This window comes from Eschrichtius robustus, chromosome 7 (assembly GCF_028021215.1).
Source record: "Eschrichtius robustus isolate mEscRob2 chromosome 7, mEscRob2.pri, whole genome shotgun sequence".
NCBI classification, from domain to species: Eukaryota; Metazoa; Chordata; class Mammalia; order Artiodactyla; family Eschrichtiidae; genus Eschrichtius; species Eschrichtius robustus.
Genome location: NC_090830.1, coordinates 122863393 through 122887941, shown reverse-complemented (window position 1 = coordinate 122887941; position 24549 = coordinate 122863393). Strand labels below are relative to the sequence as shown.

The 24549-nt window shown below is 42.7% G+C and overlaps 1 protein-coding gene across 2 annotated transcripts; it reads right to left on the bottom strand.

Annotated features, from left to right (window-relative positions):
- Positions 1-4538: 4538 nt before the first annotated feature.
- On the bottom strand, positions 4539-22690 carry PLEKHS1 (pleckstrin homology domain containing S1). 2 transcript variants are annotated; one of them, XM_068549050.1, is made up of 12 exons: positions 22663-22690; positions 17388-17476; positions 17170-17276; positions 16706-16840; positions 15270-15345; positions 14261-14377; positions 12329-12472; positions 10137-10252; positions 9427-9633; positions 8650-8751; positions 7230-7365; positions 4539-4718 (listed from the first exon to the last, which is right to left on the bottom strand). In XM_068549050.1, the coding sequence occupies exons 1-12, from the start codon at positions 22688-22690 to the stop codon at positions 4539-4541; spliced, it is 1437 nt and encodes a 478-aa protein (XP_068405151.1). The 2 variants fall into 2 exon arrangements, with proteins under 2 accessions (XP_068405151.1, XP_068405152.1); XM_068549051.1 differs by lacking the exons at positions 17170-17276; positions 17388-17476; positions 22663-22690 and having other exon boundaries at positions 9469-9633; positions 16706-16800.
- Positions 22691-24549: the final 1859 nt, after the last annotated feature.

Sequence of the window (24549 nt, the reverse complement as noted above, 5' to 3'; positions counted from 1 at the left end):
AAGTTCACTTAAACCCTTAGATTTCCAGAACCATCTAGCCAGAGTTGATATTGAGAATGGCTCCGGAGGTCCTTCCAGATTCTTGATCATTAGACAAAGACTTCATCAACTCAGATGTTTTAAAGAGATTTTTCAATAAAACAAATTTCCTGCATGTCTGTGTTTTCAACTTCAGGAAAGAAATCTAAGTTAATCCAGCTTCTGAATCTGAAAGCCCTCTCCCTTTGGGCCTCTTTATGATAGTTTAAATCCTCCTTCTCATCCCAAGGGAAAGTACTTGGCACAAGCCCTGAAGAGAAAGGGGTAGGAGTGGGGAGACTGAGTGCTTCAACTTCTCAGCCGATTAAAGAATTATTGTTGCCCCCACCTGTCTTCTCCACCATCCCCCAACCCATCAACATGCACACAAACGCACACACATCTAGGTAAGTACCTTTCTGGAATCCATGCTAATATGTCAGCAGCTTTGAGTCAGGATAGATGTATTTGGCCCTGCATGTTCATTGCATATCTTACCAGCTGCTATTCAGATTTCACTCTGAACAGTTTGTGTCCTCAGCAGAAAGAACAAAGTGGAAAGATACAGACACCCTCTGAGGCCTGTCCTGGAGGCATGATGCAACCATTAGGAAGAGGGAGTGGCTGAGAGGTGGCAGCCCTGTTGGAAAGTTGAGCAAGGGCAGAAAAGATGTCAACCTGGAAGCTGGAGGTGCCACGCCAAGCTGGGGAGCCCAGGTAATTCTCTTCACATTGCCAGCTCTGGTTTCTTCCCCAGCAAGACTGAAGTGCACCAGATTCAGGCCTAGGTTATATGATGGCCAGGACTAGCTTATAATCCATTCTCGTTACCTCCTTTCCTCCAGAAATATGCCCAGAACAGGGCTATCTCTTGCAGGGACATTTGGGTTCATCATTCTGCAGCCCCCAGCTGCACCTTCACTCATGTTCATCCATCTGGAATCGGGCTGGAATGAACAACAAGGGCAACTCTGGAAGGGGAAGGTCACAGATGACTCTCTGCACCGAGGATGGGTGTGGGTGTGGTCGGGGGTGCACAGTGGGAGGAGGGTCTATCCTACCCTCTCTGCTCTGACGAATTACATGTCTATGAGGCACATGTCCTTTTCGCCTTGGCCTCGAGACTTGCCCCCATCTCTCAGCAGGCTGTCCTACAGTTCTCTTGGCTGAGTAACAAAAAGCTGGGTCTGGAACAAATGCCTCGGTTAGCAGATTTCTGGACCAGTTCAGTCACCAGCTCTCCTTGGGGCCACTACCGTTGTTAGGAGGAAGAAGAGCCGTCACTGGGCTGGACCTAGCTTAAATAAATCGTGGGGAAAATTGCTGGCTTACTGCTCGGGGAAGGGGGAGATGCAGAGGAATGAAACTGGCTGAGGAGGAGCAGCCTGCAGTCCCACGCCACGTTGCTCTCCATCCTAATGCTTCTGCCCCTCTCCCGCCCAATGGCGTGCGGGCACACGGAGTCTGGACAGGTTGCTTCTTCCCAGCCCTGGCTATGACACTCCCCAGTGGCAGAGAGCAGACTGGAAACCAGGCTTCTGTGCTCCGGAACAGGGTTCTTTTCTGGAGGGGGAATGGAGGGGTGGTTGTCATCAGCCTCTTCCAGGACTATTGAAAACGAAGGGCCTTTTCCTCTCAAAATCACCCTTGTGCATATTCCGTGTCCTACAGCTTCTCAGAAGATACACCGGCCTCTCCCCGTTACCCGGGGGTGGGGGGTGAGTCTCCCCAGAAATGCTCTCTGGCCCACCTGCAGTCCAGTCACCTGGTTGTTAGAAGGCAGCTTCCAGGGCCCCACAACAGAACTACCAAATCAGAACCTTTGGGTTGGGGGAGATCATGCAATCTGCCCTGAGACTTCCTTTGGGGAACAAACCGCTCATGTGGGAGAAGCCCCTAGAGCAGGATCTTCGTAACAAGTATCCCAGATGGTTCAGCTGCAGGTGGAAGGTTCTGGGATGAAGAGAGGGCCAGGAGCAGGCACTCTAGCCTCACTGTACAGGGAAGAGAATGGACTGGGAGCCAGGAGCCCTGTGTTCTCCCAGCACTTCCGTGAGCCACGTAAACGCTTCAGCGCCTTAGTCTTCAGGCTCTTCTTCCACTCAATGGGGAACTGAAGGGCCTGGGAGCTAGAGCTTGTCCGTCCATCTCAGCTTAGACGTCTGAGCAAAACAGGAGAAGGACTTCTGGCTTCAAAGCAGTGCACCCACCCCCATTGTTGATTCCCAGACAGTTTTACCTTGATGTTTTTTAAAATTTGCTTCACTAAGGTGGCTTGGTTTCTACTTATGAAGGCTTAATATATAAATATGTTTAAATATATATATTATTTACCACACCTGTATTTATTTTTCATTATAAATGTGGCATGTGCTCATAGTTAAAAAAAAAGAGAGAGAGAGAAAAATTCAAACATTATAGAAATGCCTCCCCCCAATGGCCAACTGTGATCATACTTCTCAGAGATGATTCTTATTGACAATTTGATGTATGTTCTTCTAGACAAAAAAAGGTATTGTCTGAGCAGTGGCAGTATAACTAACCTTTATTGAGTGCTTACTCCATATCAGGCAATGTGTCAGGGGCTGTTTGTACATCATCCATTTCAACATCATAACAACCCCTGTGAGGGAGGGATTTCTCTCCCCAGTTAGGGTTGGGAAAAAATTTTTTTTAATTAATTAATTAATTAATTTTTGGCTGCATTGGGTCCTTGTCACTGCGGGCGTGCTTTCTCTAGCTGCGGCGAGTGGGGGCTGCCCCTTGCTGCGGAGCGCAGGCCTCTCATTGCAGTGGCCTCTCCTGCTGCGGAGCACAGGCTCTAGATGTGCGGGCTTCAGTAGTTGTGGCACATGGGCTCAGGAGTTGTGGCTCGCGGGCTCTAGAGTGCAGGCTCAGTAGTTGTGGCGCACGGGCTTAGTTGCTCTGCGGCATGTGGGATCTTCCTGGACCAGGACTCGAACCTGTGCCCCCTGCATTGGCAGGTGGATTCTCAATTACTGCACCGCCAGGGAAGCCCAGGGTTGGGAAAATTTTATATGCACCAACACCAGTCATTTATTTTTGTAAATGTGGGATGATGTTATACCTGCTGTACTGCAACTTGCTTCTTTCGTTCTTAAGATATTGTGAACATCTTTCCTAATCATTCATGTAAAACTTTGAACATCTGCAGAATGTTCAATTATATGAAGTCATCATAATTAAGCAATTCCCAAAGGATTTTTGTTGTTGTTGTTACAAACAACGCTACTGTGAACAATTTTTTTTTATGGATATCTTTGTGTATTTGTGTGAGTATTTCTGTAGGATAAATTTCTAGAAGTAGAAACAGTAGGTCAATATACACATATAAAATCATTATACAGTATACCTTAAACTAATACAATGTTATATGGCAATTATATCTCAATAAAACTGGAAAAAAGTAGAGTCTTAACTCCAATCTAGCTTTACCAAAAAAAAAAAAAAGAAAAAGAAAGAAACAGTAGGTCCAATAGGGCATGCCAATGAAAATTTTTTAATACTTTTCTGTACAATCTAGATAACAGAAAATGAACTATATTTGAGTGTCTCATCTATGCGCTGAAGGTCTTTTTGAATCTAAATCCAAATACAAAGTGAAGATCAGGACATCTGTTTCTCAGAGCTGGTTTTAAATTCTTGGTTCTGCCACTAAATAGCTATGAAACCAGGAGCCACAAAGAAAATATATCATTAAACGTCTGAGGCCTTGATTTCTTCCCGTGTGAAATGGTAACACAGTAAGATCTATTTTCCGAAGCCCTCTTTTGCTCTACCATTCCCCCATTTGATTCATCGTTTAGTTCTCTGCATTTGTTTTCTTACTTATGAAAAAAGACTTGATCCTTTCGGCCTTTTAGGATCAATGAGTTAATGCATCAATTAGTTAAGAACTTTCAAACTTAGAAGTGCTAAGCAGTTCTCTTATTACTTGTAGAGCAAGCAAACTTTGCTGGATATAACCTTAAAATTGCTTCGACTTCTAAAATTGTTCCTTGGTCTTTAAGAAAACAAGATGATCATTGAATCCAAGAAGTCACTGTGTCTTAGCATTCTGGATGTGATGAATAGCAGGAGGTGTCTGGGAAGGCTGATACGGTATCACATCTCTCTCGGGAATCTTGGCTTCCCGAAATGAGTGTTTCCAACTGTCCATTCCCTAACAAAGAAGAGACTGTGTGGACCATGACCTCACAGAACACACAGCACATTTTAGATGAGAAACTTACCCAATCTCAGTCTGTGGTGTTTGGGACAAAGTCTGAGATAATAAGGTCTTAACATTTTCACTGTGTTCCATAATCATCATCCCACTTGGGCCTCTCAACATCCCTGACGCAACAGCCAGAGATGGGATGGTTATTCCCATTGTTAAGATGCAGATGGAGAAATTCAGAGAGGTGTGCTGACTGCCTGCTATCACACAGCGGTGAGGGGCAGAGCCCAGCACAGAGTCTGGGGCCCATCCTCGCTCGTCGGCAGTGGGCCCCAGCACGTTACTCTCCAGATCCTTTCTGCTGACCCTTTTTAATGGCTAGATTCCTCTTCAGTGTCCTCTCCAGTACAGACGTATCCAGTTTAGAAGGTTTAATACCTTGGTCTTGTAAGTGGCATGTACAGGCTATTGCGTGGAATTTCTCTGAATTTGGGATCCGAGCGATGGTGAGTTTTACTTTCTAAAACACAAGAAAGAAGAACATTAAATGACTAAAGACTATCCTTAGGGCCGTTGGTTCTCAGTGTCAGTCTGTCCTCATTCACACCCTTTGAAGCTGGTTTTGAGGAAAATCTGGGCCGGAAGAAACCAGGATGGATGACTTATATTGATATATTCAGGTGGAAGAAGGATTTTCATTCTCTGGCCTCCACTGGGCAGATTCCAGAGTACATCAGTCCTGTCCAGATGGGCCCATTTGTACCAAGAAATAAAAAGCCTCTTGAAACAAGAGAATCCAAATAAGACCACCAGACAGGACCAGCCCCTGACAAAATTGGGAGGAAATTGAAGTTCTATGTGTTTCTCCTGCAATCTAGCATCTCCTCCCCCTCCTTTTAAAATCTCACATTCTCTCCCCTTCCTGTCCCTACCCACGCTCACCCCAAATTCCCATTTCTGTCAACTTCATTCTCAAGGATGGAAAGTACATCTGCTTGGTTCAGCTGCTGTAAAACATTAGGGGTCTTTGACTGCCCCTCCTTTGGTTCCATATCTTCCCATCTTCCAATATCCTTTTTCCTTCCAGGGACCAGCTATTTGAATTTTAAAAAGGACTGGATATTTGTTTTTAACATAAAGAAATAGATCAGGAATGGTAGGGGTGGGCAAGTTGGGGAGTTTTTTGATCTTCAATAATCATATTGGTGAACACATGTATTTCTCAATAGCATCCGGGAGAAAGGGGGCAGGCAGAATGAGCCCAAAAGAAATGCTGTCAGTCCCTCTTATGCAAGTGACTCCACAATCTAGAAGGCAGTCTTGATAAACTGCAGTCAGCAACACCCAGGTGGAGTTCCTCCTGGATCTGCTCCCAGGCAAAAACCCTTTTCTTGGCTTCGGAGCTGATGCCTAGGTCTCTGGATAAGCATATTGTTTGGTAACTTTCAGAAGATTATATTGAACACTTGGCCGCAGCATGGGTCTTTGGCAGAGGAAATATATTACAGTTACTAGAGTGTTGGGCTGGACTCCTAAAAGCTCCCCTTTGCCACCACACAAACTCCTACCCTAGTCTTCAAAACCCAAGTCAAGCATCCCCTTCTCTGAGACACCTTTCTGGCCTCCCTCAAATAGATTAACTTCATTCTTCCTCTGTGATCCCATGGTCCTCTGTTCATATCTCAAGGCACATACTGCACCTGTAACTAGCACATAATATACCTGTTTTATCCACTAATCTGTAAGCTCCTTGAGCTCTGGCCGAGGCCATTTTTGTGGCTCTAGGACCTAGCAGAGAATCCAGCATACAAGAGATGTTCAGTAAATGGTGAGTGAGTGAAGGAATGAAGGAATGAATGAGTCCTTTTGCTCTAACGCTATTTATGTATCTTAGACAACTCCCTCATTCTTACTAAATTTTCCCATTTAGATAGTAGGGGTAGTACAATTTGTCTAACCAACAAAGTTATTGTGTGATGCAGAAGAGATAAGACATATTTAATCATAAACTCTCAGAGCTGGAAGAAATTTGAGAGATCTTCCAGTACTGTGGTTTTTAGAAATTCTAAGCCAAGTTACTGTTTCCTCAAGGTGAGGTAACAGGAAATTCCAGCATGAAAAAATAATGATAAACATACACTGCTCTCACTGGCCGAGGCCCAGAATACCATCCTCTTCCTCCCCTCTCCTCCTGCCCTGGTCTTAGGGGTCCAAGAAGTACAGTTTGAAAACCAACCCTCTCTCACTTTAGAGAGAAGAAACTGAAACTGACTTGTCAGAGAAGGAAGTGACTTTCCCAAGGTCAAATGGCTTGTCAGAAATAAAAATAGACCAGGAAAGGAGTTAACAATATGGAGACTGTACTAATAGGCAGAAACATGGAGAGCCTTTTAACGACATGCGTACTCGGTACATAGTCACGTGTTCAGTATAATTCTTACAAGAACTCTGTGAGGAAGGTATGTCAATTTCTAAGATGAGGAAATGGAGGCTTAAAAAGCTAAACCTGTTCAGCATTCCCCAGCCGATAGTAGAAGAAGTCATAGTAACCATACTGAGTACCTAATCTGTGCCCATCACTGTTGTAAGCATGTTACATATTATCTCATTTAATTCTCCAATAACTAGTATTACCATTATCCCTAATTTTACAGAAGAGAAAATTGAGGCACCGTTTGGTTAAAGGAGGTTGGATGTAAACACTGAGCCTGCCTGATTCCACTGCAAGCTCTTTTTTGCCATGTCATGCTGCGTCTGAGGTCTTGAACCCAGCTGTTCAGCCTCCTAGCGAAGTGCTCCCTCCAAATACTACTTGATACAAAAGAATTTTAAAAGGGTCCTAAAATAACATTCTTGTTATTTAGAAGTATTTTATGAAGTGTTATTTACACTTCTTAGTCTCTTATTTACATATGGTGGCTGAGGATTGAAGGGTCTCATTTGTCTTCAGAGTATAGTACTGTTCAGACACCATCCCAGACCTTGATCTTGTTCCTTCTTGCCCTGACCAGGGCCAATCAGCAGGACTCACCTCCCTCTGGATGGACCGGCTGAGAAACAAGGAAAACTCCTCCAGGCTCTGGGGCTTCAGGTCATTCACGGCCAAAAGGTGATCTCCGTGAAAAAATAAGCATCCCAGGTGCGGGGGGCCTTTCCACTGAGCCACACTGCAATGGGAGTACAGCATCCAACACAAGAGTGAGAAGGTGCTTGCTGGGAGTGCGGGGCACAGATGGAGATACAGAGGGGGCTTCTCACTCTATTGTACCACTACTATTACTAGTTTCTTTAGCTATATCGCACTACATCTGAAGTAGTCGAACTCCTTTTTCTGTTTGGAATATTCTTTCCTCTATCATTACCCTTGGAGCCTGAGCCTTCCTCCAAACTCCAGCTCCAATGACACTGCCTCTACAAAGCCCTCCTACATTACCCTTCCTTTACCTTAATTAATCTCTCCTGCCTCTGGACTTCTACTGCATTGTGTGAGCTCCTTGCTTATTGTATATTCAGGTCAAATGCATTTTATATTTACTTGTCTATGTAGCTGTCTTTTTCAACTGGCTTTGAGACCCCAGAAGTATGGAACCACCTTAAAAAAATGTTTTTTTATAACCTCATAAACAGAAGATGTTAAGTACTGGGTTGGCCAAAAAGTTCGTTCCGGTTTTTCCGTAAGACGGTACGGAAAAACCCAGTATTTAAAGTGAGCACACAGTGAATATGTCATGCAAATATAGATGAATTATTAGATGAGCAAGCTCAGGTGTAGAGAAGTCCATAGTTTCCGTCAAATATGTTTTGAGCCTTAGATTGTGGGAAGTTTGGAAAAATGGCAGGTTGTGCTTCCTGCCCTCTTATAGAACTTATAATTGATGTGTGACATTTACATTAACAAGCTTTCTTCTATTCTAAAAATGTAATCTTGCATCAGAATGAATTACAACGTCTTTAAAAGAATGTAGAATCAAATAAACAGTAATCATTCTAAGAAAATTCTCTGCCACACAATCTTCTGTGTCTGAGTCCCTGACCAGCAGGTTTTTACCTGGTGTCTAGAAGTCTTCGACCCTGTTATGCCATTTTCTTTTAGACCTTAGATTCTTGTTGACCTCACTGACTTCATTCATCAAATACTCACTGCTCATTGTTTGGCAATGATTTCCTTGGACCATACATATTCCTGCCCACTTTTCCTCACTTTCAAAAAATCAGAAATTTAGTGCCTCCTGGACTTTTGGGTCCTCCTATACCCACCTATCTCCCAGCTGTCCCTCCTATATAACAGTATCCTTATTTCTGCGTCAATCAAAGACCTTTTGTGACAACAGCAGCACGAGAGTCCGAGTTCTCCAGGCAGTTTTGCCACATACAGTGCTTCAAGATATAATTACTGTCTTCATATCATCCAACCCCATTTATAATCAGTAACCCTCAAATCTCCTACCTACCATATCCGTCCTGCAGCTTCTTTGAGAGCAAGGTAGTTTATGATGTCAGGAGGAGAAAGGAACACGTTCAGTTTCTCCACTTGGATTTCATCGGGGATGTTACTGCAAGACATTTGTAAAAGTCAGGCAACTCTCTCTGGCTCTGAACTGTACCTTCTGAGTGGACTTTGGCTTCCAACATCTGAGACGGTATTATGCCATTAAAGATTGTCCAAAACATTTGGAGAAGAATAAGAATTTAAGTTACTCGTTAATGCCCTCCTCCACCCCCTTGGGATGTGGTAGCGACGGTAGACAATGGAAAAGGAGTAAAAAATGGACGAAGTTCATTATATATCATGTCAGTTTGCACACTTCTCCACAGAAGGAGACACTGAAAAGAGTTAAAGTTGAGAATGATCTCATCAAACGTTCTTGGCATCATTTAAAACCTGAAAGTTCTCCAGCCTAGTCTACAAGCAAACCTCATGTGACTTGCATGCCTGTAATTTTAATAGTAAAATCTGGGTGATATACAACCCAGGTCAGGGTGATCCAAGGTTCCAGAACCTGAAAGAACAGAATTTTTTAAAGTATTTGAAAATGCCACTCACAGCCCAGGGGACTGCTTGCTGCGTTTCCAGCTCTGGTACTCACTGTCCTTGGTTACCACATCAGTGAGAAGGGCAAGCTGGACAGATTCTTGGCTGAGTTGGAGATTAAAATGTGAATTCTGAGGACAAATGGAAGCCTGCCTTGCTCTACGGGCCCATAAAGTTTTAGAAATGAGAACTTTACTTGATCAGTATAGACAATTGCACAACACTTAGTGAGGCCGACCCCTTTTTGTCATTCGTGATCTGTGCTTCCGTATTGGCAGGTGAAAGACAAGAGCCTGTTCCTGAGCCTTGGTCTTGTGGGTGAAGCTCCCCATTCAGCATATCTGCCAGGGCCTGGGATTCTTCTTTGCCATCAGCAGACTTATGGGACGTCTCTTTGGAAACACTAGAGTACAAGAAGTTAACACAAACACTTTTTCAGCATTATCTATTTACAGCTTTCTGTGGTGTGTGAATCAGATTTAAGTAGCTAACAGCCATGTGAAAACTAACAAGGTTTTGAAGTATGTCCTACCATCAGAATCCCAGCTACAGTTAGAACCAAATCCAATAAACTTTCCTTCTAAAAATGGACATGGAACCAAAATAGCCCTTTACATTGGGAGGGTTTGGAGAGACAAAGTGAGCATGCAAGAGACGTAAACGCAAAATAGAAAAGAACTGCCCCAGGAGACAGAAAATGTCCCGCGGATGTCACTAATGGTTTTCTATGGGTAGAGAAACCATTCTCACGTTTACTTGTTTTGAGATGACTGAATAATGTGTTGAACTTGGTCTATGGTAATGCTTTTGTATTATTATATCAACTATTTAAATGATCTGGCAGCAATTGTTCTAGAACAGTACATTAGCTAAGATCAAATTTTAAAGTATGGCAGTTTTACTTACCAGGATTTCATTGACACGTAATGATGCTCAACTGCCTTGGAGACCTGGTCTGGACTACCAGGTCCAATGGGTTCAATGGGTTCGCCAGAATCACTGGCAGCAAGAATATTATCCAACTACAGACAAGAGGCAGAGACGTAAGGCTGTGAGTCTACCAATAAGCCAGGTACCTTGTCACCCACTACCTGATGGCTCTGGTCCCTGAAACAGAATGTCTACCATTGGATGAACAGTGGTGCTCATTCTGGGGGAATGAACCAGTAAAGCTTCTGGCAGACTCCAAATCTGCTTTCTTCTCTAGGATTCCCCACGCTCCTGATACAAGTGTTCTATTGGACTAAATTGCTGTTCATTTTTCTGTTTCATCACTAGGCACTTAATGACATGAACTCTTTTGCCCAACCGATACTATTATAGAATCGCGACACCTGACTGGGTCAAAGGCTCCGACATAGTGCAGAGCTGGCCTCGGGCTGCTCTGCTCACAGGCAGTCAAGTTACTTCAAGGGGCTGTAAGGATTCTAGCAAATACTGTCCTCTGGGGATTCTCCACTAGCCTGTTGGAACTAAGTCATTTGGGGCAATGGTTTCTCAAAAACCCTAAGGGCTTTCGATTGCCTACCTAACAAACTAACCACTAACCATCACTGGAACACTTCTTTCCAGTCAAGCCAGCCTTCCCACTATGCCCCTCCAAACGATGTTCTTCTAGTGCCCATTTCATGCTGTTTTCTTCTCCTGGAGTGCCCCTTTTTTCTTTTGTCTAATGAAGCTGTATTCAGGCCTGGCTTGAGGTCCCATAGCCCCCTCCGATCACCTCAGCCACTGCCAACCTCTCCTTTCTCTGAACTTCTATGACACAGTGTTGTACTTAATTTTTGTAATGGTCTTCCAGCTTAGTTTTATCTGTCTTACTAGACTTTGCATCTCATAAAGTACCTAGCAAACGCCGGGCATATAGCTAGTGCTCAGTACCACCTGACTGGTTGGTTGGACTGTCATGAAAGACTAGTTGCTGTCACCATGTCCCAGAGAGCACTGGTATGAAAAGCAGGGTCCTGTGGTCAAAGCTTGCGGAATGCTGTGTGTTGTATCCTGCTTGGCTATTTATAATGCACCACTGCATACTAAAGGCTCTGAGAATTCTTCAGTGAAGAAGCTTGTGTAACTTACTTTGATTTGGTGTTTCCAGAACTCATTTGACCTCAGAATGCTTCTTATGTATGAACACATGTCACCATCTTGTAGAAAAACCCAGTTTGGGAAATGCTGCCCCCCTCCCCCCAATTTTGTCTTCCTACTTCCCATTTCCATTCTCTTCTCTCTACTGTCCACCTTGAATATAGCTGCTGGGTTAATAGTACTAGAAGATAATTCGGTTTTGCCCCTTCCTAACTGAGAAGCCACCACTGCCCCTTGTCCTGCCTGCAGCATGAAGTCAACTTGGCATTCAAGACCCATTATGGTCTGGCTCTTTTTTCTGGTTGCTGTGGGTTTTTTCCCCCTAATATGCCACTCACGCTGGGTTAGAGCTCAACTGAACTATTCATCATATATGTGTCAAATGCCATTTTGTGTCTTGAAGCCCTCCCTGACTCCAGTGGAGACCGAAAATCTGTCTTGTTTTCTATTGCTTCCAGAAGCATCGTCAGGTGGTAACTGGGAGGACCGTGAGCGCTGAGGGCAGGCGTGATATCAGGTCCCTTCTGGCAGCCACCATGCCTAGCACAGTCCAGGATTCGCACACAGAAGGCACTCAGTAGGGAATTCCAAATGATCAATAGACTGGTTGGTATATGCCACACAATTTGTCACCCAAGGGTGTTGTTGTTTCTGCTCATACTATTATTATCTCTTCCCAGAATGCAGAAAGACTCCCCAGGTCAATCCCTCAAGTCCAAATTTTGCCTATCATGTAAGGTCAAATGTCATTCCATGGAACTTTCCCTGGCCTCTGTCTGGAAGTCAGCTTCCCCGCCTACCACCCCTCATGCCCTCCGAGCATTTGACGAGCGTCTCTCTTCAGTATGGAGCCCTTTCTGTCTCGTATCATGGTTGGTTCCTATTAAAGCGTCAAGCACATCACCTGTGTCTGATTCTGAAACCAGCCTAGTGCCTCAGAAACAGTGCCTGGCAGGGGCTCAGTAAATATTTGCAGAAGGAATAAATGATTAGTAAACAGAAGGGGTTACCTCTAAAAGAATACTTCGAGGACTAATATAATGACTCTCTTCTGTATCTTGAGCGGCCTCTGACCAGAAGTCATGTGGTAGATGAGCTTCTCTTAGTCCCGAAGAACTCTTTTCCATTGAAAAAGAACTTTTTACCATCAAATGCTGAATAAAGAGATGAAGACAGAATTAATGCTTTTTCTTTGTCTTTGCAAGAGACAGAATTAAACCACATGTTTTCTGGAAAAGGCATGATAGATTAATTGGGTTGAGAACATCCGAGGATCTTCCAAGGTTACATCCAGAAGCCCTCACAACTTGAACTTGCTTCTTGAGTCTGGGTCGCCACTGATATAAAAATATAAGCCAGCCCATCTTTCAGGCTTTTCTCTATTATTGGGTCCCGTATCTCAGAACAAGTAATTCTCTCCGGTGGGTGGTGTGCTAAGTCACTAAGCTCCGCCACTGAATCCTCCACGCTCATCTTTTTCTAGTTTTCACTCAGTGCCATCTGAGAAGCTAATTAGCCCAGGGTCAAGGCACTGCATCTTTTCCCTTTCTGCTGTGTTCCTCTTTTGTGTTCTGCTTATATAATTCTACTGTTTCCATAGCAATGCAATTTTGTAGCGCCGATCATGTGATAGTATGAATTGTAGGCTTCAAGGTGATCTAGGTTCAACCAGTTACTGCTTCCCTCTCTAATAGATACAGGACTGTACAAAGTAGCTGCTTTGCCTGGCAGGAAAATTGTTATAAGTACAATTCAATTCTTCCAAGTACAATGCCTTAGAGCAAGGGGGGAGGGTTGAAAAAACCCTGAATGTTCTCTAGGAAGTCCTTGAAAGAAAGTGATTTAAAAAAAAAAAAAAAAAAAAAGATGTATTTAAGTTGTGTCCGTTTTTCTAGCTCCAAGTTCACGAAGCCAGGTCATGCTGAGTCGGGGATGAGGAAGGGTTCCCATTTTATTTTAGAAACAGCAACAACAACTCCCAACAAGGTAGGTGGTACTCTTAACTGAAGGTGATTGGAAAATCACTGGATTGGAATACATAGTATGAAAAGGCAAAATGACCAATAATAGTATCTTTAGGGAGAAGGGGTACAGGAGTGAAAAGCAAGAGGCATTTACTGAAAAGAGTTATCTTTCTCAACCCCATTTCCTACCACCTTTCCTACAAATACCAAATGAAGTGTTTGGCCTGGTGCATTTGATATGCTACCTAAAGCTTTTAAAATAGTTGGAGAGCTTCCAGCTAGATAAAACAGGAGGCTATGCCCTATTAAGATGTGCCCGGTACCCAGGGAAAAGGCAAAGCCAGTGGTTACATCTCTAAGGGATAAAATAGCATCCATGGCAGAAGAAAAAAACACTCAGCCTGTTCGTTAATAATACCCAAAATTGGGAAGATTGCAAATCCAGGAGAGCTGAAAGCACAATTACAAATCATTTTCAAGGGGCAAATGTATTATATTTGTTTTCCTCAAATGGACTTCATTAGAAATGAAGTCACACACACACACACACGGAGAAGCAAGACTGATTTGGGTAAATATAGGAAATAATAAGAACTCTGATTTTGCCTCAGGAGTACAGATGGTCAAGTGGTGTTTGGGGAATTTTTTTTACAGAAGTAATCTTGGCCCTGTTGGTGAAAGGAAGGAAGAGGCTACCATCCAGGCTTTTGTTTAGCTGGGGGGATCTCCACCCGACATACCTGCTGTACCTGGATGCATATCAAAGAGCACCCAAAGTGAATGAATACATTTAGATGTAGGCCGGGCAAGCAGTAAGGCTCATCATGGCAGGGGAAACAGACTAAATATAGGATAGAGAGTAGGACTAAGAATCATTCTTTGGTGGATTAGGCTTTGAGGAAGATGTCAAATGCTTTGACTTTTGAAGCATCAGCTGGCTCCCAGGCAGGGCGTCCTAAGAGAGGTAAGTCTGATTACCATGTCTGGAAGACTTTTTCTTGTTGTGGTCGTGCTGACGGCCTCCGGTGTGCAGGAAGGACCCAGGAGAGGGATGGGGTCTGAAGAGGGCCTTCTATCACCCAATGAGAGTTTCTCCTGCTTATCAAAAAGGAATACTGGAATCAGGGCATGACTGATCTCTTGTCTAGAATGAAGCAACAGCCTGGTCATGGGGCTCTCTGCTTCCAAACTTTGACCACTAACATTTATACTGCTGGCCAGCATTCTCCCATTTAGACAAGAGCTGATCTTGTGTCTCTCCTGTTCCAAAACCCTTGAGGACTCCCAGCCTGGCCTTCAGAGATGCTCTAAGTTTCCCTCAACCTATCTTTTCAACACCGTGTCCCTCTGTACCCCACCCCTTCACTCTAATCATTTGAGTACTTGTAGACACACTTTGCTTTCCCTTCTCCTTGGCCTCTGCTTTTGTTGTAAGCATAGAACAACCTAGAAACCATGTCAAAATGATACCTAGAGGCCAAAGTTTCATTTATAAAGGTCTGTCCTAAGAAAGGACTTAGGTAAATTAGCAAAGGTTCTTCTGAAGTAAATAAACAACTTAAAATTTCTGGCACTTACATCAAAGAAAACTCGTATTGAAAATACAAGATAGGTTAAAAAGCATTTTTTTAGAAACCACCCTGGACTTAGTCATTCAAAAGGTAGCCGTTATGCACCTTGAATAACAATGATGGAAAATACTGTAGTTTCAGCTACTATTAAAAAATGCCACAGTTAACTTTCACTCCTCCTACTCCAATAATGAAAATTTGAAGTGTCTGTATTTTAGCTCTCTTGCAAAACACAAAAGAATTTTTTTCTATTGTTAGTCATAAAAGTAACAAGGATGTACATTTTCTCAATTATTTATTCCTTGTATTAATGCCAGTTGCTAAGGAGGAAAAAAAAAAATAGCTCACATTTTGTTTCCTTGTGAAAGAGGGCTTTGTTCAGATGCCCTGTTATTTTATTAGTGAAATAGAGTCACCTCTGTATTCTGGTGTGCTGCTTTTATATTCCAGCAGAGTGATGACAAGAAGGACACCCAGTCTTTAATCTTCTCCCTGTTGATAGGAATAAACTTTCACCCGTCATGTGGCAACAATGGCGCCTGCGCTCACTTTGAACCGGCGAAGGATTCTTTTATTAAGATTGGAACAGGCAATGGGGTAGGTACCAGGGAAATAAGGATCTTTTTCTTGAGTCGCTTAAATGCCCCCCCCTTGGATCCTTACCACCTCCACGCTAACACACCAGAATTAACCCTCATGCCACCTCTGTGAGCAAAGCTCAGAGAAATGGGAAGAAAAGCGGAAAGTAACAGTATAATCGCAGGGTTTGGAGCTTTTGACTTTGAAACGGATTTCTTTTGTGTCCTTAAGTGGCCCCTTAACCTGTCAGCGCCATTTGGTGTAGATATTTAGGTGTGCCTCCCTTTAGGGAATGCACGTATTTAAGAAGGATGTATTTGAACAAATGTATATAAATCACGTCTTCTTTTCTATTGACTCCCGCGACAATCGAAAAGAAAGGTTTTCGCCTGAATATCTCTTCATATTGATAGTTTGGCTTGAGCGTTTGCCACCTCCTCTGTACAGCTGCCTTCTCCAACTTTAGCCTCTCTGTGAAGCAGATAATCATCCGCAAAGAATCCATTTGCCATCTTCGCTAGCACCAAAAGCCCCTCAAAAACTGAAGACTCCTTCAGGGACGAGCATAGCCACTCCCTAATATATGTCCCTTGGGTAGATGTTACTGTATTGGTTTCTTGTACATAAAATGTATCTGCGGTGATGGTGACTGTTATGGGTTGAATTGTGTGCCCCGCCCCACCCCCCCGCCGCAATTCACATGTTGAAATCCCAATCCTCAGTACCTCAGAATGTGACCTTATTTGGAAGTCAGGTCAGGTTGTTGCAGACGTAATTAGTTAAGATGAGGTCAGACTGGAGTAGGGTGTCCCGATCCAATATGACTAGTGTCTTTATAAAAAGGAGAAATTTGGACGTAGAGACGTGCACATAGGAAGATTGCCATGTAAAGACTGGAGGTTTGCTGCCACAAGCCAAGGAACTACCAGAAGTTAGGAGAGAGGCCTGGAACAGATCTTCTCTAGAACCTTCAGAGGAACCATGGCCTGTGACGCCTTGATTTCAGACTCCTAGTCTCCAGGACAGTGAGACAACAAATTTCTGTTGTTCTAAGCCACCCAGTTTGTGGTACGTTGCTATGGCAGCCCTAGGAAATGAATAGTGTGATTTGTCAAGGTATTTTAACACATAATAAAGACTGCCAAGATGGTGTTTAAGGTTGTGGCCATGGGTTTCTATTCAAGGCATGTTTATTGTTTACTGGTTTAAAATGTTCATTTGTTTGTTTTTTATTCTGCATACAGGAGACACCCTGTGTAATCTTACTACTTACCTGTCATAGCCAATGAGGAAGTATTCCCTGTTAGTGGTCCTGATGGACATCACTTCTTCAGGATGGCATCTAAACATCTTCTGTACAGATTGCATTTTTTCATGGTTACTGATGCCGACTTCTACACTGGAGTTTCTGTTAGAAATAGATATAAAGTATCAAACAGATGCAAATACAAAATTAGGAAGAAATTGACTAATGTTTTTTATTAAGTTTCAAATTGAATAAAACTTTAGATCTGTTTGATCAATACTTTGAAAGTTGTCCAATAGTTTTAGAAAATAAGTTGAGATCTGGCTTATCGCTGATTGAAAATACTTTGTTCAGCCTAAAACTTAATTCAGAATTCCTATTTCAGTTGGACTCTTAGTTCCACAAATTAACGTTTTCTAATTCTTTTTTCTATTTTGCAGGCAACACGTTAGTATTTGTTGTTATAAACATTTTCTTGATTGGATACGCACCGATCAATTTCAACAGAACCTCGGTGATGATGGTCTTTGTAATAGGAAAGACTAAAGCCCTTTTCCCCACCCTTTGACAGGATGAAAAGCCGCTTTTTCCAAGAGGCCTGAAAAATGAAAACATTTTGCATCTCAGTTAAATCTCAAAGGAAGAGAAAGGATTTTAAAAATGCTCATGAGGCTGGTGGGAGGCCTGTTAAACCGTTGTGAATACTTACTGCAGAGAAGAAAAGCTGAGGAGGTGGTGATTTAATAAAGTAATCTTGTTTGCAGACTTCATTTTCATAATATAATGTAAGTTGTTTGCCTAATAAAAGAAAGTGAACAGGACTCAGTCTGTTGCCTATAAATTTCTGAGAAGAACTGCTTCAGTTGGAGAACACTGTTTACCGCTGGAAAGGTCTTTGCATTATTCAGTTATGGAAAAAACCATCTATAATAGGCCAGGAGAACAAAAAACCCAGGACCAAGTGTGTGATTCTTATTCATCCAGTGTCGGGACCTTTGTTCAAATGACATTTAGAAGCTCTTTAATTCAGCTCACACCTGTCTGGCTCTCCGTCTCTGGAGGATGCCGTTGGCTCTCTAGATGTGAGCAAAGATCTGTCTCCCTTCCTGTTGAAGCACCAGCCCGCAGAAGCAAGATAATTCTGCCTTGACCTTTGACTTACCAAACAAAAGCGAAACCACCTGCTATTGAAAATAAGGTGGCAAAGTGGTTAAATAGGAGGTTTCCAAAATGTTAATTGCTTCTCTGTAAGGATTGACATGTATAGGCAGTTTTGATTTTTTCTATATTTTTGAAAATGTCTGCAAGAAATATGTACTACTTTCCTTATCTAGAAAAAATTAATGTTGCTAAAATAAAATTTATTTTAAAAAGAAGACCTTGGTTTTGCTTTTACATCCAGGCTATAGTTCTAGGTCATCCATGGTTTGGTAAAAGACAGCCTTTACTAAAGTATTAGCACTTCTTCATTAAGTGAAAACAGAATCAAGATTAGGTACTACAGCTGATGGAGACATTATGCTCGTATCCAGTAATTCTCAGACAGCCGTCCTCACCTTCCCTCCCTCTCCTCCTTCTGCAGCAGCTCTGCCTGCTCCCCCCCATTCTCCCCACCAAGGAAGAAAAAAGGAAAGAGAAGAACAGAAGGAAACAAAAGCAAAAAGTTTTAGCTCCTTTATTTAATGGTTGTGTGGCTTTGGACAAATTCACAGATTTATTTACTGAACAAATATTTACAGAACACCTTGAATCACTCAATTTCTCTCAGTTTCCTCATTTGTAAAACGGAGGTGAAAAATAAAGGAAAGCAGAGAGTATCGTAGCCACTGCAGTCCCTGACCGACGGTGCACCCTGAGAGGAAGTCAGGATGAAAAACAGGATGCGGCACTCTGTGATCCAGAAAAACAGTCCCCATAGATAGTCAGAGGTATTTCAGGAAGAATTTTAATGAATCCAAATCCTTGCATCTTCCCGTACATAGATGAGCATTAAAATCATTCACTTGAGGTATCTGCTCTTTGTGACTAACAGCAATCTTTTTACTGAGATGCATTCTTGACTGAATGTATTTTCTAGCCAAAAGTCATACATAAGCTGGTTTCTCCCTACCTCTTCAGAGCAGTTCCCTAGAGCTACTGAGAGGTTGTCTCCCCAGTAGGAGACAGAGTGGAGTAAGAGAACAGAGTGAATAAGAGAGGAAGAGTGGTATAAGATGAGGTTGCAGATGAATCCTGCAGCACCTGGTAGACACTAGACCATGGTAGAGTTTGCATTTATTTTAAAAGCAATGGGCAACACCATCCATGGATTAGCCTTGACCAAAAAACACTGAAGCGATCTCATCAACCCTCTAGATCCAATTTGTAGGAAATACAGAAAACAGAGAAACATGCTAAACACCATACCAGGGATGTGATCAGCAAAATTCAGTCTCTAGGGGAACTTCTAGGACCAAATCTCAGTATTTTCACCCTTGGATAGATCATTTCCGGCCCTGAACATCTCCACCTGGATTTCCCATAAACTCCTTTCTCTCCTCCTTTTCTCTCAGGTGCCCTAGATCACTTGGTGGCACCAACATCTACCTAGCCTCCCCTCCTAGAACACTCAGAGTCCTCTTAAACTTTCACCCTTCCATCACCCTTCTGTCCAGTCAGTCATCAAGTCATGTCCATTTTACGTCCTGGATCCACCCCTATCTCTCTGTTCTATCACCACTGCCTTCCAGACCTTCATATATTTCAATACATTAAATTCACATGAATTCAAGGCCTGCATACATTTTTCACTACACTGCTTTGGTAACTGTCTAGATTGACTCTCTAATTCCATTTTTGACATCTTCAAAACCATCCTCGACACAGCCCTGAGAGTAAATGCCAAATCTGGCCAATTTTGTACTTCGGGCAAAGATGAAATAACAGGAACTGGATTTACTCTCCTGTCTGAAACACACAAAAAATACAAAATATACGAATTAGCTGTTTTCAGGACACTGGTCATAGGCAATAAAAGTCATGGATCCCTGAGAGACAGGAAACGAACTTGGTGAGCCCTACAATTTCCTTGGTGGAGTTTCCAGTCCACAGCACAGGAAAGGGGAACTGAGGTGGGCCCAGGTGGACCCCTGAGCGGAGGAAACAGAGCTGAGAGTTCAGGGAGATCAAGGCAGCTAGAGCTCATAGGACAGAGGGAAGAGCTACACAGAGGGAGAATCCCAGAGACAGTCACAGGGTCCCCCTCAAGTATTCAAGAATATTGATCAGTATACGTGTGTGGGGAAACTACCCAAGGCCAGAGAACGAACCATCAGAAAAAAACTAGAGGGAAGAGTGCCCAGTGCCCCACTGGGCCAGAAAAAGTGCCACTTCCGTCCAGCCAAACTGGCAAAAATGATCATTTATGGAGCACTGTGTAGAGTACTCAGGAAGGTCTTGCCTCAGTAGGGAGGAATAATTAGCTCTGGGCTGAGGACTGCTCCAGACCTAACAAATCATAAGAGCAAGTCTTAAAAGGATCAAATTGTTTCCAAGGAAGTTAACTACATCCCAGAAAAAAGCTCAGGATTTATAGAAGTACAGAAATATCCAGCACCCAACAAGGTAAAATTTGCCAGGTCTGCCAACCAATCAAAAGTTACCTGGCATGCAAAGAGACAGGAAAGCATGACCCATAATGTGGATAATCATCAATCCTTCAAAACCGGCCTAGAACTGACACAGATGTTAGAATTAACAGAGAAGTTCATTAAAACAGTTATTATCAACTTTATTTTATACATTCAAGAAGTTAGAGATATAGAAGATATAAGAAAGATCCAAAGTGAACTTCTAGAGATGAAAACCACAGTGTCTCAGAAAAACAACAACACTGGATGGGATTAATGGGACTAAAACAAATGGAGAGTGAAAAAAGCACCCCAAACACAAAAGAGCACTGGTGCATTGTGGGACAATTTCAAGTTTAAGGTAACTGGATTCCCTGAAGTGGGGGAGGGAGACAGAAAAAAATATTTGATGAAATAATGCTGAAAATATTTACAAATTTAAAGAAAACTATCTCAGCAATCTCAGCAGGTCAGGAACCCCAAATACAAAATATAGGAAGAAAACTATAACAAGGAACATCATAGCCAAATTGCTCAAAATCAGTGATAAAGAAAAACCTTAAAAACTGTCAGAGGGAAAAAAGAGATAACGCATACAGAAGAAAAAGTAAGGATGACATTAGATTTCTCATCAGAAACAACGCAAGCAAAACAAAAACACCATCAAAACCCAGTGGAACAACATACTTAAAGTACTGAAAGAAAAATAGCGTCATTTTAGAATTCTATAGGCAGCAAACATATCTTTCAAAAACGAAGGCAGTTTCAAGACATTTTCAGACATACAAAAGCTGAAAGAATTCAGCATCAGGAGGCCGCATTAGAAGAAATGTTAAAGGAAATCCTTCAGGTGGAAAAAATGATGCCAGATGGAAATCTGAATTTATACAAATGAATGAAGAATGCTGAAGTGGTAACTTCAAGGATAAATATGTGACATTTTTATCTTACTACTTAAGACATAAAAATTCAATTGACTATCTAAACCAAAAACTCTTGATATATGCAACAACATAGATGAATCTCAAAAGAATTATGTTGCGTGAAAGAAACCAGACAAGAGTTCATACAGTATGGTTCCATTTATATGAACTCCAGGAAATGCGAACGAACTTAGAGTGACAGAAAGCAGAACAACGGGGAGTGGGATTGGGTGCTGGAGGGAAGGATTATAAACAGGCACAAGAAAACTTTTGGGAGTGATGCATGTGATTACTATCCCGCTGTGGTGATCGTTTCCCAGGCACATACACACAACCTTGTCAAGTTGTTCATTTTAAATATGTGCAGTTGATTGTGTGTCAGTTATACCACAATAAAACTATTTTTCTTAAAATATGAGCAATCCAAAAAGCAAATCTGATGACACCACTTCCGTGCTTGAAATCCTTCAAGGGTTGCTGGTTATATGAGGTCAATATCCGGCACCATACAGCACCACTTTCCTGCTCTCCCCTCTTCCTCCTATTTTACAGCCACATTCTCCTTGAACACAACCTGCCTCGAACACACTTCATTGCTTTCGGTCATGCCATCCCTTTCTGCTGAGATGTGCTCTTTCCCAATCTCTTTTAAAACCCTATACATCCTTTAGGGTCCAGCTCAAATGCCTTCTCCATAAAGCCTCTCTGGATTCCCACAATGACGCGTGTGCTTTTTTCCCCTTCAGACTCTACAGAATTTTGCACTTACTTATCATAGCCTGATCACATGTGCCTATCTTAACTTCCCAATACAGCTACTGGAACGTGTTTATCTTAATATCCCAGTGAAATTACAAACTCATTGAGAGAATGACTCTTCCTAATTAACCTGTGCATCCTCTGCAATACGAAGCACGGTGACTTACTAATAATAGGTGCTTTGAATAAATATTCAAAAATACTCATTTTGGAATTGAATCAGATAGTTTGATTTTTAAATTAGTTCATCCTAAACGTCTGACCAATCATCTACAGTGAGGCATGTGAGCATGAAGCAGGGACATCTGAATAATACCCCTTGACCTATCCTCATAATAAACCCTGATAACAATTTTGGCAGTTTCTCCAAGTGAGAATTTCATATAAAATTACAGAAATATTCTCCAGTCTTTTCTGGGCTAGAGTTTGCTGTTAGTACCATCTCCAAGCAACAAATGGAACATTTGGTCCATGAAAATCAGAAAATGCCAAATTTCTAGATAAGTGAGCTCTTACAAAACAATCAGCTGAATCTAATAGCCTCCGCTACATCCTCCACACCAAGAATAATTGTCGCAGAATTGCCGCCCATCATCCTTACTAAAACCATCTTCTGTATCCTGGTTAGTTTGACAGGAATGGATCATTATTTTCAGTAGAGTTTTTTCCTTCTGAGAATATGCCCCCCGGGTACCTGAACTCTTCTGAGGTTTGGGATCCATTATGGCTGTCTGTTCTCACCTGTCAAAAAAGAAGAGTTAAGCGTTAGTCCCCAAACAACGGTATGCTTCACTGCTTAGCCACTCAATCACCAAGCGTCAGGATGGTGCTCCCAAATGCTGGTGAGATGGCTTATCGGCTCCCCTCTCCCCATTCTGCCCTTGAGGCTGGTAGTAGCCATGGTAATGAGGACCCGCCCAAGCAGCCTGTGTTCACCAAGTGCCAGTTCTGTGGAGGTGTGGCTAGGATGACCAAAGGAGCATGTTCCCTGGACTTTCTCTGCTCCTGCTTCGTAAGTGGCTCTGACAAGAGAGCCCCTGGGGATAGCAACACCAAGGAACAGAGATAAGAACAGGGCAGAGGGCAGCATGCTATGGACCAACTGCAGCCGAGAAAGCATTTCTGGCCAAAAAGAAGCCCAAGATAAGCCCTCCTCCACGCCAGGAACTCATTTTCTCCAGAGGGAAACCTTAGAGCAAGGACCAGGGCATACCCCTATCCTTAAACTGCCTCCACTGCCTGTGTGCCCCGTTCCCAAGGCTGCCCAGCACGGGGGGCTGAGGCTGACATGGTCAAACTGACTCTAGAGGTCAAGCCCTTTCCTGCACAGATCTGCTGGCAATCCCATGACCGACACGGGGCCCTGCGAGGAGAGGAATCCCACAGGGTAAGAGACCAGGGGGCAGGTGAGATCTTTGAAACAGGAATGTATTGGTGACCAAGTTTTACCTTGAATCAGACCCTCAAAATAGGAGGAAACACTGAACAGGGCAGTGCTAGGGCAGTCCCAGGGCAGTCCCAGGGCAGTCCCAGGAAATGGGAAGAGGTAAAGGGCTCTTTACCATCCAATTGGCATGATGTCATTCCTCCTCTCCTGAGGTCTCCCTTTCTCCAGCATAAACTCACTCATTCCTCCTAGGGCATAAATGACTCACAGCAATTTCTGAAATATATATGTATATTGTATATAGTATACAATATACATATACTATACTATAGTGCGTGTGTGTGTGTGTATATATATATATATATATATACATGCGCATATAGTATACTATATGCATGTATACATATACTATTTGTGTGCATATATATAGTAAACAGAGATGAAAGTCTTAAGGTTAAGACCGCTAGATCTCAAAGCATACTCCTGGTGATTTGTGAAAGGCACATGGGAACCCTCTGAAGACAAGTGGGGTTTTCCTGGACCTAGAACTCACACATTCCCTAACTAAAAAATGGTTTTCTCTGTTGAGGCATCTCTGTATAATAACGATAGTAATTATTTGAACAAATAACAAACAGATAACAAGTGAAGTAACAAACAGGTCCCTGGGGTATCTTAAGGCATATGTTGAATCTCTGGTGCCCTCAGCCCTCCCCTGGTGTAAGGAGCATGTTTAGCTCTGTGCAATGGGCTGTAATACTTGGCGAAGGCACCAGGCCATTGAGACCAAAGCCTTCTGTTCCCTGGAAGAGCATTTCTGTATAAGGAAAAGGAATAGAACCTACTTAAAAATTTGCCAACCATGGACATTAAAAAAAAATTTACCCCTGAGGTTTTGCTTCAGATCCCTGAGGTTCTTTCCAATTGTAGGGATTTCACTGCCTGAAGCAGAATTGGGGGCCAGTGGTTCTCAGCCCATCGCCTTTCCTCGCATCCCTGCATGTGGGACTTGACCACCTTTCCCACGGGGCATTTTAGCCTAGTGAGCGATGGAGTTCAAAGGTGAGATTGTAGGACTGTGCCAGAGAGACTAGCTGAGGGGAACATTTTTTTTTTTGAATTTTTGAATTTTATTTTATGTATTTTTTTATACAGCAGGTCCTTATTAGTCATCAATTTTATACACATCAGTGG